Source organism: Nanorana parkeri, unplaced genomic scaffold (assembly GCF_000935625.1).
Source record: "Nanorana parkeri isolate BGI_ZX_2015 unplaced genomic scaffold, ASM93562v1 scaffold1867, whole genome shotgun sequence".
Taxonomy (NCBI): domain Eukaryota; kingdom Metazoa; phylum Chordata; class Amphibia; order Anura; family Dicroglossidae; genus Nanorana; species Nanorana parkeri.
In genome coordinates, this window is record NW_017308135.1 from 95,125 (window position 1) to 111,298 (window position 16,174).

Genomic DNA, 16,174 nt, shown 5'->3' on the forward strand with positions numbered 1-16,174 from the left:
CCCGGACAGACCCTGCGCCGCTTCACCGACAGGACACCCCCATCCCCCCTCCCCGGCTTACGGACTCACCGTGAATCAACGCCGCCCGCCGTCTGCACGCAATCAACGCCGCCCGCCGTCTGTACGCGCCGTCACGCCGTCCACTCTCCAGGCCGACGGTCCGCGTCATCCCATCCGTGATCCGCGTGAGTAGTATCACCCAAGGTGCCGCTCTCTGCGAATCTGCCGCTCCAGGCAAACGCCTTGTTTGCCTCGCGGCAGATACGCCCCTGGGGCTGGGAAGGTTAATATTTGCCCTAGTTAAACCTGTCTGTACTGTGCTGGCAGATCTCATTATCAATTGTTAGCTAGATTTGAACACTCCCTGTCCTGACAAAGGGTTAAAGATCTAGAAGCATTGTATGTTATGAGAGGACACTCAGTTTGTCCCTAGACTTTCTATGGGGGCAGACAGAATTTCCTGTCACTTGAAAATTGAGAGAAAAGCTTGGAAATGCCAGTTACAAAGAGACATATTTTGAATTATTTTTAGGTATGTTGTGTAAATGGAAACACATAACTGGCATATAGTGGGGTTTTCTCAAATTTGACTGTCAATGTGGAAATTTAGGCTGGCCATGTGCTGCTGGAAAATTGTCAACTGAACAGTGACTGCAGCCACTATTCAGGTATTGCTGTCAGAGTACAATAGCCAACAAAAATGACTTGTGTATGGCCAGTTTCAGAAAGTATCCCAATGAAAAGTGAATGTCTATTGCAGGAGATATCTGGATTTTGACTTGTAGCTCAGTGCAGACTTCTGGAAGAAGCCCTGAGCCAATCACTCAAGCAAAATATAAGGACTTCTGTCTCTCCTGAACCTTGTTCTGGATCAGAGAGTACGGTATGCAGAAAACACAGGGATGAGATTTACATATACATGCACATAAACATTAAGCTTTTTGTAGTTTCTATAGTGTCATTTAATAATTAACATGCTGCTGACAGTTTCTCTGAAGGTTTTTGCCCAGATGACCTACTAAGTAAATAACACATTACTCAGAAGGTAATGTTTATTTTCTAATGTAAATGTACCAGATGTAGGTACTGCCCCCATAAAAGCCTATCTAAGGTTAGAGAAGCACAGATTATTCTAGCAGGTCAGTGGTGCAACTAAAATCAGACAGATCTCTAAACAGATAGAAAAAAAAGGTTCCCTATTATGAAAATGTTACAAATAGTAAGCAGTAGGAAATAAAGAGACCCTGCTGCTAAATCATTCATTTCAGCAAAAATCTTCCCATAAGATTATGGGCTCATTCACAGGGGCAGAATGTTAAAAACAGCACCATTACTGCCCCGGGGAGTCATAGGTTTTGGGTGTAATCAATAGCAGAAGTTACAGGAAGACCGGACATGGAGATGCAAAATAATGTTCTTCCTTTCACTCCTTTTGGTCTTGCCAACATGTTCGCAGATTTTGGTCTGATATCACCTCTTTTATGGAGACTGGCTTGGGTTTCCCCAATATATGTAATCCGGCTTTTTGTCTGTTGGGTCTCTTTGGTAACCTACTGTTGGATGCTATGGCTCAAACCCTCATCCGTATACTTCTGTTCTATGCTAAGAAGGCCATCCTTTTGGTGTGGTGCAGACCCGCGGCTCCATCCCTGAGTTGCTGGAAAAACTTGGTCGATCAATCCTTACCTCTTTACAAGCTTACATATGCACAGAGGGGCAATCCGGACCACTTTGAACGTATCTGGGGACCATGGCTCTCCTGTACTGCTACAACAGTTGATTCTTCGTGATTGTAATCACAATCTAGAATGCAGCCTGGAGTTCTAAATTTGTCTGCTGACCTCATGTGTACACTGTACGCTGGTGTTGACCTCTGCATTTATGATTTATCTTTTGTACTGAGACTGTAAACTAATTGTGATCCCCCTTTTTTTTTTCCTCTTTTGGTTTATGTGTCACTGGGTATGTTACCCGGGTTTTTCCTTCTCTGGGTTTTATTGTAACCTTGTTGATTTTGAAAATCTAATAAAAAAGTATCTTTAAAAAAAATGATGTTCTTCCTTTATTAAACTGCTAGCAGGAACAAGCTCTTATTCTGATGTATTTTGTGCAAGGCATAGTGCTATCTCAAAGGTCTCAACAGGTTTTATGTGTAGCCACCTGTACAAATGAATGACAGGCTGCGGTTGTGCCCTGTTAAAATCTCACTGGAGTCACAGTAACACAATTCCAGTCCTGGGGTGACAACGCTCACTTACTGCACTGTGCCTATAGAAGAGCAGTGTAGTCACTTTAGGACAGGACTACAAACACCTCCCCCTCTCAACCTTTTCAAAGAGAAGTAACACCAAACCTTTATTTGGCTTTACTGCTCCTTTGGGTCACAGGAGTACAATTACTAATGTACTCCTGTGACATGAAGTCAGCAGATAGCGGGCTACTGCCATGATCAATCAGCTCTCAGTATATAGAGCCTGCATGTGACAGCTGCAGTGTCCCCACAACGGCTCTAAATACTGGGAAGAGTATATTTTATCCCAATCCCAATACTTCTGCTTTAACATAGGGGAGAGGTTTTCTGTAGTTCTCAGAAGAACACTGGGCAGGGGTGATGACACCTCTTGAGATAACACTGCAGAGATCACAGGAACTTATGAGGTCCCTGGATTTCTGGCAACATCAACAGGTCTTTTTGGAATTTATCAAAATGTTATAACAAAACACTTCCACTGATACATTTAACAGACCAAAAAAGAGTAAATAAGAGACGTTCATTGTTGGGGTTTACATACACTCTTGGGTAAGAATGGTGCTAGTTTTTTTAATGTATTAGGGGGTAAAGGAAGGGGCGAGGAAGGATTAAGACGATGGGCATGTAATAGTATATAGCTGAGGCTGCTTCTTTCATACTCATTTTTGCCACAATAACCTCAGCATGACTGCAGCTTAATAAGTAATAAAAGTAAATGTCCTGCCAGACACTGCTGCCATTTAATCTCGCTCCATGCACTCTCGCCCAGTGGGTTCATCTTAGTGCACGCATCACAGACGTTTGTTTCCCAGAACTGAGACCTCAAACACGAGCACATTTTGGATCTCTCCAATTGGTTACACAGAAACTTGGCAGGGAAGATGAGATTGTCTATTTTGTGAGGAATGTGGAAAGCTCACAGATTTTAGCTGAACCGCCCTTATGTTTTTCTTCTGAGAAGCAGATGTTGTTTTCAATCAGATGTAAAAGACACTCAGAGGATTCTATCTGCAAGTAAATGCTGTGATACAGACGCTGATACTGTCCTACGGGTGTTCCCAAAAGCACATTATGCATTGTGGGGATATCCATCTGCATATCAGATCACCGTATTCCAGTGAAGAATATTTGTAATTTCTCTATCAGGATCATCACATTAAACAGTACAAAACAGTTCTGAAAGGAAACCATTAATAAGAGCCTGAGCGTCTCTTACAACTAACTTCTAATGCAAGCTGACATCTGTCATAGTGATCCAATGGCTTCAATGCAGACTTGGAACAAGTATGCAGAGTTGTAACTTCACTCTGGCTTTCTACCCTGCATGCCTTTGCTGTGCCAGTGACCCAAAAGGTTTGACTTGAGGCTGGAGCCAGGAAATAAGAGTTTTTAGAAAGAGGCCAGCAATGGCACCTTCATTTAGCTATGAAACAATCCTGATACATTTTGATTAGAAATTATGACATAAGTTAATATAATTATTTGGACAAGGTTTGTACATCCCTTCGGTCATGTAGACCTGCACACTGCTCACTTCTGGGGTTATATTAAAATCATATTGCACTCTGTTGATGCCATATCCTTGCTCCTGGTTTGTAGTATCCAAGTGGTGTTGGGCAGTAAACTCCTCCTTCACTTCCAGCCTGACCAATGCTGAGACATATACAAAGCTTATCCTTTTTTCTCTTGACACTAGTTGTCCCAAAAGTGATGGCTGTCTGACTCCAGTTGCACATTATGACCCATGAAAAAGTTCAAGATATTACAAGTGTACTCCTCATCTGCGTGAGTCTATCTTGTGGCAGTGTAAGCCAATGCCACGGTGTAGTATGGTGACTTTGGCACCCAGGACTCTCAGCCAAAGGGGCTGAGGGGGTCCAGAATGTGAAACATGTTATAAGGAAGAGCCTGTTTTTTTTAGGTTCGTCCAGGTTTTCCTATTTGTAGCTGGGATCTGGAGCTCTGGAGATCTCTTAGAGCTCTGGGTGGGATGAGATCTCCAGTCCTGGGGCCAGGACAGTCCACACAAGCTGGTATTTAGGTTTTGGTAGATGTTGGAGAGCTACACTATCTGACATTTTCTCATATTCTAGGGACCCCATTGGTGAGATATCTGTGCTTGTTTTTCTAGGTCTGAAAACTTGCTGTGGTCATTATGAAGGATCTAACACTCCCTGTAGGCTCTAATATGTGTTTTATAGTATGAAGAATGCAACAGGAGGTGCTAAAACATGCAAATGTGAAAAAACTAAAAATCAGGTGGACAGAAACAGAATCTGGAATGATGGCAGGGAGATCACATTGTTGGAATATCCAAATCATATATAAAGACAGGGACTGACCCAGTCCATCAAGCTCAACCTAAAACCAATATATCACTTCTAGGTAGATAGATCCTATAAGAAATGTTGGGGGAATGATATACATTTTAGTTTGGAGGCATTAAAGCATCTTTTAATACAAAAAAACTCTAACTCTCTTATTCTCCAATTATTAATTAGATATATAAGTGTATATATATATTTTACCTGTAGCATTCACAATTCTCTTGGCATGAATTGTTCCATGAGGGGTTCCCACATTCCATGTACCATCAGGTCGAGGTGTTAAAGCAGTAACCTGTGCTGGTAAATATAACTGGGCACCATACTTCCTGGCTCCAGCTGCAAAGGCCATAGTGAGGGAATAGGGGTCAATATGACCATCTCCAGGGTTATAGAGGCCAGCTAGGACCTACAGTATAAGAAAATGGTGTCTGAACATGGAAGCAGTAAATAAAGATGTGTAAACACAACAATAAACATCTGTAAACACAAAAACAGTAGTAAAGAAGAACTATGGCTTGCAATTACACTCGCTCAAAGACAGACATTTTTACATAATTAAAGTGACACTAAACTAGGAGTTAAAACTTAAAAATACATTGAAGTACCTTAACTATTAACAAAAATTTATCTTATTTGTGTATCACTCGGCTGTAGATCCTCAAATCATCTCTGAACTGGTGCTGAAACGGTCTTTCCTTCTAGAGGGTGGCTACTTTTGTTCCCCATGGTCCCTGTGTGTGTTGTAAACTACTCACCACTCCAAGCTCACTCTTGTGATAGACTACAGTCTTCCGTTTAGTATACAAATTTGTATTGAGATTGTAGTCCATCACAGGAGTGAGCTTAGAGCGGTGACTACTTTACAACACACACAGGGACCATGGGGAACAAAAGTAGTCACCCTCCAGAAGGAAGGACAGTGTCAGCACCAATTCAAAGATGATTTGAGGATCTACGGAGTGATACACAAATAAACTACTTCTTTGTTAATAGATAGGGTTCTTGAATGCATTTTTAAGATTTTTAAGACTGAGTTTAGTGTCACTTTAAGAATCCTTATCATAACAGTCCTTAGCAGTAGGACGTTACCTTCTTTAATTTCAGTTTATCCAAAATTGCAAACTGATTTCTTCCTTATTTCCTTGTTTAGCCTCTTGTCTTCTAATGGGGTTCTTCAATTAGGCTGAGCAGAGAACTATGTTGATATACTGTACATATTGTAGTAACCCATATCAACCAATCAGAGTTTAGATTACTGTCATCGGAAAATGTTATCAGATGATGTCTGATGGGGCCACAAATGTTACTGCTCTTTGGAGGAGCCAGATAATGGAGAAACAATCCTTTCTGGTACAGCTAATGGGCAATCTGCATATGATTCTTCAATTGCCATATGGCAGTACTTCCAACAGAAACATTTCCACCTCTACAAACTTTTATGGCAATGGCCATCTAAGAAATGTTTTTTGTATGAACATTATTTCTTGAATAAAGGGTCAGTAAACTAATAATCATCTGTTTCTTCAGATCCCTGATGTATGTCTGTAGGGAACCTTGCCTAATAAACCTGAAAGTCTTAACCCCCATTCAATTAGGAATTAGCTGCAGTGAGAATGTGTGCAGGAACCATTGAAATATGAACTGCAGACCTGAAACTTAACTTAAAGTGATATGGAAGTCAAAAGATCTTCAAGCTATTTCAAATGTGTATAAAGGGTGAATTCACACAGAAATGTGTACATTAACATGCGTTGCGTTTTTTGGGGGGGTTTGTTTAATTTTTACACTAAGCTGTATAAGGTATTGGTTCTGCCTTGAGTTGATGTCCGTTGCGTTGACACCCATTAAACATGTGTTGCATTGTGTTGTGCTGAAAAAAGAGAGATATCAACACAATGCACTGGTGTGAACTGCTCCTTTTCACACCCATTCATTTTCAAATGTGCTTGCATTGGCATCCATTGAAAAAAAGATGGCAACGTATCTGGTGTGAATAGGGCCGAAATCTCATACAGTGGATGTTGCTCCTTGATGTTTAAAAGTTTTAATTTTAAGCTGGTCCCCTGAGCACTGGCTGTGATATCCTGTTTTAGGGTGGTTCCTTTTTCTTACAGGGTCCTATGGAGCCACCCTGGTGTGTGTTTCTCCACAAACACACATGCGCAGCAAGGCTAGATAATCAATCTGCTCCCCCTCTTCCCTCCTCCCTTCTGGAGAGCTGCTCGAGACTGTGATGCCCCTTGTTCAGGAAGTTCGGGGAAGCAGAGCTGAGAGAGCTGGAGCAGTTGGAAACATGATGACTGTGAATACTTGGGCAAAAATGTTAAGAAATACTTTGCTGGGTTTGTTTGAACTGAATTCATTATTGAAAAACATTTTGAGAGTTTAATACTAGTTTAAGCAGTGAAGAGAGACAGCTGTATGAATCTCAGTGAAAGTGCCCAGTATAATGTTCAACTGAAGGACGTTGTTTTAGATTATCAGTAACAGTCCTGCACAGATCTCAATTGCTGCTGCTTCTCCCACACATTGTAGGGCTCCTGCCAGACCCTAAGTGAACTTTAAAGCCATTCTGTAGTTGTACTAAATTACACAAAGTAACATTGATCTGGTCCTGTTGAATATGTATCTGCTCTTACCTCGTCTGCACTCTTGAACTTGCCAGCTGTGTGTGTCTTTATTCTGAATGAAGTATTTCCCACCTGTTATTTGCTAATGTATTCTCTTTAGCTCTTTTAGGAAAACATATCAGAAGTTGTCAAGAACGGAAATGGGGAGTTGCAGGCTTTACACAGAATATTAGAGGGTCCCCGTTAAATTCTGCACAGAACTCTGTGGTTATTCATTCCCAGCCTGGTTAACCACAACAGATCTTTATTAAATTCTAAATAGTTTAGAAATGTGAATGCTCAGAGCGAGACTCCTATTTTTTCAGCCTCACTAAAATTCCAATAAACCAGGGCTGGAAACAACAGTAATATGTCAAATCTTTGTTACCTTGTCCATATTCAGTAATGGAAACAGTTCTTGAACTTTTTCTGGTCCAATCAAATACTGAGGATTTGGATGCCAGCGAGCACGGGACATCTGGTACTTGAATTCATCCGCCCGTGCTGGAGTTGAAGCTATTCTGACACTTCCTGGTTGGTGAAACCCAACAGCCTGCATAAGACATCAGCAGAATAGTGATTATCAGCCCTCACGGGCAGGGCCCTCCTTACCATCTTGTCTTGAATTGTATTGTGATTGTAATGTCTTCCTTATAGTGTAAAGCGATGCGCAAACTGTTGGCGCTATATAAATCCAGTATAATAATAATCACTGCTGACAGGGGTAACCTTTCTACAATTTTAGGATTTCAAATAATCAGTCCACGCAAAGTGATGATTCTTTTAAAATTGAGGCCAGGAGAACAGAGTTATGGAGGGCTTGTTCACACCATGTCCATTGAGCTGCATCTTCCTGTACACCACCATACATGTATGGTGTGAACAGGATGCATAAACAATTGTTTTCAATGTTCCCTGTTCACATCATACATGTATGGTGGTGTACAGAAAGACGCAGCTCAATGGACTTGGTGTAAACAAGTCCATACATGTTCTATTATATTCCATGAGGATCCAGCATCAAGACCTTCTTGCCATAGTTTCTGAACACCTTCAAGTTTTGGTGTTCCTCTCAACCTCTTCTTGCGTTTTTAGAATAAAGTAAATAAAAGCCCAACAGGGAGAGTGAAAATCCATCATGACGGTGGAAGGAGGTGTGCACACCTAAGATCCCAAACATAGAGATCTCACCACTGAAGTCCCCAATATACATGAGGAAGTGTGAAGTGTTTAAATGTCCGCAAGACAGAATATTTAAATAGCATTTTAATAAGAAAAATAATAGATGGGTCAGTGTTAAAGGATTTGATGCACACCGGAGCATTTACAAAAATACTTCAAAGACAAAAATGTAATGGGCAAAACTTGTTTTTCCTATTTAAATATTATGGAGTAAGGTAGAACTTCCATCAGGATTTCTTGCTGTCTATGTCAACCCCAGGATGGAATCATTTACTTTCACGTCCTCAGAGATGAGTGGAATGACCCCCAACAGTGAAAACTAGACAGTAGTTCTAACAATTACCCATGCTATTGAAAACAAGTGCTACACTCTCTACCCCCCTTGTAAGGGGTAAAGATTCCACTTTCTTCCTGTCCCAGTGGCTACACAGGAGATTAGGAGGAATCTATTTGCTGAATTAACACACAGAAACAAATTTACTATGTTGGACTTAAAAGCCACACTGGGCCTCAATGCAAGAAACCATGATGGACCCACCTCACCCTCCTACCGCTGCGGGAGAGAGCTGCAGAGCACTGGCCTGCAGCATGCCGGGAGCTGTAGTCTCTAAAGGCAATGTCAGCACCTCAACGGTTACCAGGGTCAGGCCCTCTTCTTTCTTTCCAGCCCCCCCGCAAGTGTTGGAATGCCAAGGCCAGTCACACTTTCACTATAACTAAACTAACGCTATACCTACTGTTAGCTAAACTTTAACTAACGCTATAACTTTCACACGGGGTTAAAACTTTCACACAGGATTCACCCATTTTTTCAACTGAATACGATTAGAAGGGTATGAATCCTGGTTAAAGGTTGTTTGAATCTTGTGTGAAAAAAGTTATAAACAAGTCCCTACATTTTTTAGCTCTTCTACTCCTTCTTACTAAGAGAGAGAGAGGCATTGTGAGTGTGTTGTGTGCACGTAGGGACAGAGATAATATATAAACTGCGTAAGGGCCAGTGTAATATATTGACGGTATATACATATATAAGATGTTGCAGAGCCCTGGTTGAGATTTGTCTCCAGTTCTAAGAGAAGAAAGCTGCCCACCGTGACATACCTGACCAGTCTCCTCTTCCAAATCCTCATAAAGTTTGATACTGTGATAATGGATCTTTTTTAGATTAATCCCAGGGTGGAAATATGCAGTTAAACCAGCCTGTGTAAGTTGGAAAAACACAGTTGTTTCGTGAAAGTCACTAAATATACACACACACAGATTAACTATAACTATGTTGACTAATTATAAGAGACATCAAAGTAATGCACCCCAATTCAGAAGAGTAAAGTAAGTATTTACTGCTCATATCTTTGTGGTAACCGTTTTTTAATGGAACTACTTCAAAATAGAAAATCCTTTGGCCAACATGTCAAAAAATAAAAAAGCTGCAACACTCACCTTCTCTCTGGAGCTGTCCCAAAGATTCACCATCCCATGAGCTAGCACCACTTGTCTTTAGGATTAGATGACACTCAGCATCATTTAACTCACTTCCTGTGAGCCCAGGCTGTTATGAACCCACCTCCATGGGATGGTCAACATGTTGGACTGGACTTACATGAGAATGCTGCATTAATGATGTGGCACCACTCTCAGGAGCATCCAGGAGTCCCACCCACTGCTTGAAGCAGATGAAGATACAGAGGAGGCATGATGTTATGTAGCCAGACTGAAGACCTCAGGAAAAATAGTTATATATACACATTTTATTGACAAAACAGTGGGCAGAGGGGATGGAGTGCTCCGAAAGGGGGTGAGACAATACTGGGCGAAGGGCTCTTAGCCTGGAATGTGCGATTCATACCGGTTCTGATTCTTGATTTTTTTAATGAAAGTAAATGGTAGCCTTTTTAAGCCTTATAACTGCAGGTTCCTGTTTTAGCATAGTAAAGCCTTCTTAGAACAGAAGGTATTCTCATTCCTCCACATATCCCAAATAAAGTATTCTTCCATTTACAACAGTGGGTGGAGCCATATAAATAATTCCTTTACAGGAGAACTATGGGGTAACCTTTTTTCCCATAGTTTTCTTTGGGGTCATGGGAGGACATATACTAACGTTCTCCTGTGACCCAAAACTCAGTATATAGCGGGCTATTGTCCGCTATATGCTGAGAGAGCCGCAGCCGGAGCAGATCCCGACAATACTGTCGAGATCCACCCTGCTGGTTAATTTACAGCAGGCTCAGCCTATCTAGAGGCAGAGTCAGCTATGGCTGCCCAGTCAGTGCTGCAGGAACGGAGAGGGGGAATCCCTGTGACAGTCACCACTCTATGCAGGGAGAGGATCGGGAAATGAGCGAGCAGTGGTATGTGTTCGGTCACTTCCCGATCGTTAGAGCCGACGTGTGAAAGTTTCAATATCACATGTCGGCTCTAACCATGGGGATGAGTGTAAATCACTCACCTCATAGTTCTCCTTCAAGCCCTAAAAACCCAAATGCGCATGCAGAACCAATGGTGTATATGGCAAATATAGCCTAATATTATAGAGCCATTTATTCCACACTGCATACAGCTGTTTCAGGCTTTTAGGCTATCATCAATGTAGTGTATGGAAACCATGGCTTTCTATGGAGTAGGACTAGGGACCCACCGAGACAGCATAACCATACAGGTTATGGTGAGAAGGGATTGAAGCAATCAAACAGTACTCAACTCTAATCAGTATGTTGCACACAAAGCCCTGATACCAGGAAAGAAATGATGACCACACACTTTACAATTGTGAAAGATTTCCATCAGCTTTCACTCGGAGCAATCTGCAAGCCATTACTTTATTTGTTTCCCATTGTTGACCATTCCTGTAGTCTAGGGAATGCCTTTAATGCCTTTAGATGTGTAATAGATGATGGTTATCGGCACCCATGACTAGATGTCTCTCTTTCTCGTGTTGACTATCCATAGATATTGGCTTACCGCATGCCAAGTGGATCCAGCTGTGAGCTCTGATTTCTCCAGGAGTACTACATCTTTCATGCCCGCTTTGGCCAGGTGATATGCCAAGCTCACTCCCACACATCCACCGCCAATGATTACCGTCTCTGCGGTGTCCTTCCATCTCTTCCCCAAATTAGAAGACAGGTTTTCCGCACCACTAATATAAACAATACAGAATACTTCAATGAGTTGAAAGTCCAACAGACAGCTGATGTTTTGAACAAAATGTTGAAATTGTGACATACATCCACCCAGGTCAGGTAATGACAGAGGATGTAGACATGACCCAGTAGACAAATATTACTGTAATGAAGTCAATGTGGCCAAGGACTGTTAAACTATAACAAGCAAGCCACAGTCAGTATATTTGGAAAACATACCTAAGGATTGAAGGAGAAATTCTGGTCAGCATAAAAATTGGCAATAAAAATACTTATTATCAGGTTGTGCGTACTTTGCTTTTTTGTTTAACCGCTTGAGTTCCAGGCTGTATTGCCCCTTCATTACCTGACCATCTTTTCAGTGCTGTGATAGTTTGACAATTACTCAGTCATGCAAAACTGTACCCAAATTAATGTTATCTCATTTTTTGAGATATGTAGAGCTTTCTATTGGTGGTATTTATTAATCACCGGGCTTGATATTTTATACTATGAAAAATATCTGTAAAAATTAAGTCAAGGCAACTGGACTTGCTGTATTTTTCTTGAAGACGTTTCACTGGTCATCCAACCAGCTTTCTCAATTCTGAATTGAGAAAGCTGGTTGGATGACCAGTGAAACGTCTTCAAGAAAAATACAGCAAGTCCAGTTGACTTGACTTAATTTTTACAGATATACCATGACCTGGATGAATGAGAACCTTCACAGACATATACTATGCAATAGAAAAAAGACCACAAATTTGGAAAAAAAACGGTTTTCTTTACATTCTGTTAAAATAAAACAAATTCAGGAGAGTACAAAAAAAAACACCAAAATGACCCCTTTTTGGAAAGTAGACACCCCAAAGTAATCTCAATTATTGCAAAAAAAAATTTGAAATGAAGGAATATGCTGGTATCAAGGGTGTTAAAACATAGAGCTTGGTAATGATGCACATACAGTAGTATGCAATCGCTGTGATATGACCCTCAGTACCAAGCCGTCCGATGATGACTCGGTGCACAGTGATTAGCTGACACAGTGCTGCCCGAGGGCTATTTCTACACCTGCGTTTATAAACGGCGGTGGATAAATAACAGTCCACCACTCTGCTGTTTAAAAACGACCCATGGTAGGAAAACGGTAACGCCAATTGTTTTCCTGCAAGTTTGTAGGTTAGAGTCTATGACATAGGAGTCGCTGATGGATTTGGACTGAACTACATTAGGTGCAATGGCATTGTTGGGGTCAGCCTTCATTTCCTAAAAGCCCAAAACTTTTAAGTATATATAAACCCTAGCAATGAACATCTCTTATTTGCTTCTTTGGTTTTGTCAGTGGTGTCGCTACAGGGGGGCTAGGGGGGGAAACTGGAAGTCATGCGGTCCCACAACTCGATAAGTTTGGAGTATCAATAGAACACCGGCCGCACCAAACAAGCAGCAGGTGCACAGGTCCCAATCAGGTCCTTCGACGTCCTCGAGGACAACAAATGCAGCAATAATACATTATACAACGCAATGCGGAATACCACCAGCTACAGAGGAGTACAACAAATCCCAGCAATAGTACATTATACAGTGGTGCAATGCCAAATACCACTAGCTATAGAGGACTACAAAACCCAGCAATAGTACCTTATACAGCGCAATGCAGAATACCGCCAGCTATAATGTATTGCTGGCATTTGTTGTATTACTATATAGCTGGTTGTATTCTGCATTTCGCTGTATAATATATTATTGCAGGGATTTGTTGTACTCCTCTGTAGCTGGTGGTATTCTGTATTGTGCTGTATAATGTACTATTACTGGGATTTGTAGTCCTCTATAGCCGGTGCCATTCTGCATTCATTGCTATATAATTTTACACTTTTCATTTCACTATATTGTACACCACACTTTTTTTTTCTTATTTACTTCCACCGCTCCAAGCTTGCTTCTGTGATGGAATACAATCCTAACACACTTCCTGTCCTCTTCCATAGATACAGTACAGTAACTGAGCGTTGTCACCCTACGACAGGAATAGGGTTGCCACCTTTTTTTCAAGCGAAACCTGAACACTCTAGAGATGCGCTGACATTTTTTGGGGGAGAATGAGTTGTGGCTTATTCGTATGTAATTAGCGCCACACATTCATATGTAAATACCACAGTTGAGACTATTTTCAATGGGGGGGGTCAGTAGCCCCTTTGTTAATTTTGGTTGTCCCTGTCTGCCTGACATCTTGTGTCTGGGTTTCTGCTGCCATGAAACCTGGACACAGCATTTGAAACCTGGACTGTCTAGGTGGCAACCCTAGGACAGGAAGTGTTATTGGGAAGATCAGCAGGTGAAAATAAAGGAAAAAAAAGCTAATGCAGACAGCACATCTAAGGGCTGGTAAACTGAAATATATTACATTCTTGTTCTTGCATTTAGATACACTTTTAGGGGGCACTGCTCCATAATGGGACAGTTGATGTTCTATGCTAAAGTGTCTTAAACCTGCTGTGTTTTCTGTTTAATTGTTAAACCTTGGGTATATGTTAGAAACTGCCCAGAAGGAGGCCCACCAGATTGTGGACCCAGATTACATGGAATACGTTAGCTGCACAACCCATGAAGTCAAAAACAGTCTACGTCCGACCAAGGAGTGTTACTTGCAATGGTTACAGTGCTTATGAAACATTGTGTGTAGTTCTGATAGGCTGCATGTACCTACTTGTGTACTTAGGGCCTTGGACCGGCGTGAAAGTCCAGTTGGCATCTGTGGAAAAGTAATCACTGGGTTTGCTGAGTCAGCTTCATCTACTGGCTCACAATAAGGATCAATACAAGCCTACAAATGTAGAGGTCAGTTGGCTGATAGACATGCTTATGGTTAGATTGTGCGGGCATGATTGACCAATCTCACACGTCTGTGATTTTAGAGGCTATCACCAGTAGCAGAAGTATCGCCATAGCGACCCAGGCAGCTGCTATAGGGCCCGGGGCACAGGGGGGCCTGACCAGGACGAGGAACAAATGGGTCCCCCTGATGCCGTGCCGGCCACCTGGGTCGTCATGGCATCGCAGGCTGCTGGCTGTCACTGGCGGCTGTGAGGAGGAACGCACCACTGTCCAGATCACTGACAACCTGTCAATGATCTGTGCAGCGGTGCGTTCCTCCTCACAGCAGCTGCTGAGTCAGTGACAGCCAGCAGCTGCGGAGGAGGAGGCAGGGCCTAGCATCAGCAGCGCAGGAGGAGGTGGGACCTGGCGTTTGTAGCGGAGGAGGCGGGGCCTGGTGACAGTGACCATGGAGGAGGAGGTGGGGCCCGGCCATGGAGGAGGATGACAACGGATCAGGGCTGACAGGTAAGAGGTGTGCAATGGTGTGACCAGCCCACCTGAGACCCTGCAGAGCCCACCATAGACTCTATGGTGGGCTCTGCAGGATCACTCTCAGGTGGGCTGTTTTGGAGCTCAGGTGGGCTCTGCAAGAAGCGTAACTTGAAATCACAGGGCCCCATACAAAATTTTGCTATGGGGCCCTGTGATTTCTAGTTACGCCCCTGGCATCAAATAAATTCCATATTCACACCTTCAGTCTAGATGAGTTTTTTTTTAAAGAAGTCGGGTGAATCTAGGAACTGATTTGAACTTCTAAATGCACCAAAACACATGTAAACGCATGTCAATATGTTTTAATGCTAGGATTGGGTACCAAATGCATCAAAACACATATGCATGTAAATTGCGTTATTTAAAGCATCTAGAAGCATAAACAGCATTTCTCTGCATTTAGAGGACAACAATGTAAGTGGCAAGTGTGAATGAAGCCTAAGGTGCTTCAGACTATAAGACCCTTATTATAAGGGCCTTATATATCAATCAGAGCTGGTTAAACACTAGGATGTACTCTCCAGATAAGGCCAGAATCATCTCTGAGCCTATACAGTTACTGCTGTCAGGTTGTCACAACAGCGTGTCACATTTATATATTTCCTGACTGCAACCTCCAGAGGAAAGCCTGCCAAAGCCCCCCAGCTGTGCCAGTCTGTCTGCTTTAGGAAGCTCTCCCTTACATGTAGACATAACTACATAGTAAATGCTGCCCTCAGCCTTTATATATAAATACACCAGCAGAAAGAAACTAATTGGGCTGAATGTGTGCAGCTCCATGTGAGCCCTGCATCTCCAGGATGCAGGGATCCTGACAAGGGCAAGGTACCCTGGTCCACCTAGACTGAAGGGACCAGCCAAAGCCAGTCCACCAAGTACTTGGTGGGGGCTCTTCAGAAGAGCGATTTCCCAGTGGGGAAAGGCAAAACACTCGAAGGCCACAGAGACTATCACCCGCTATCTTCTGTAGGGTAAAATGTGTTTATGCTAAGTGCTATCATTAAAGTGACATTAAACCCTCAGATTTTTTAACATAAACCAATACTGTAATGTGTGCCTTACTGTAATCCATGGTTGTTTCCCTTCTCTTTGCTGCTCTTCCTTTTACATCTGTATCTGTTCTCATGCTGGGCAGAACTTCTGTTTTGCAGCAGACTGCCTGGTCTCAGGAATGGATATATGGTGTCTGTGTATAGGTTTGTAACCTGAGCCAGCACTACAGGAAGAGGCACTCAGCTGCAAAGGGAAGTTCTCCCCCAGCATGAGAAGACATGAGGATTTAAAAGGAAGAGCAGCAAAGAGAAGGGAAAC

The 16,174-nt window shown here is 42.3% G+C and overlaps 1 protein-coding gene across 1 annotated transcript in view; it reads right to left on the bottom strand.

The window, feature by feature from the left end:
* The window catches only part of DMGDH (dimethylglycine dehydrogenase), a 49,517-nt gene that overhangs the window by 31,806 nt on the left and 1,537 nt on the right, over positions 1 to 16,174 (bottom strand). Inside the window, exons 2-5 of the mRNA XM_018571921.1 lie at positions 11,331 to 11,508; positions 9,471 to 9,569; positions 7,576 to 7,740; positions 4,780 to 4,984 (exon numbers count right to left, since the gene is read on the bottom strand). Of these exons, the coding sequence (XP_018427423.1) occupies positions 4,780 to 4,984; positions 7,576 to 7,740; positions 9,471 to 9,569; positions 11,331 to 11,508 (647 nt within the window). The remainder of the gene's footprint in view (positions 1 to 4,779; positions 4,985 to 7,575; positions 7,741 to 9,470; positions 9,570 to 11,330; positions 11,509 to 16,174) is intronic.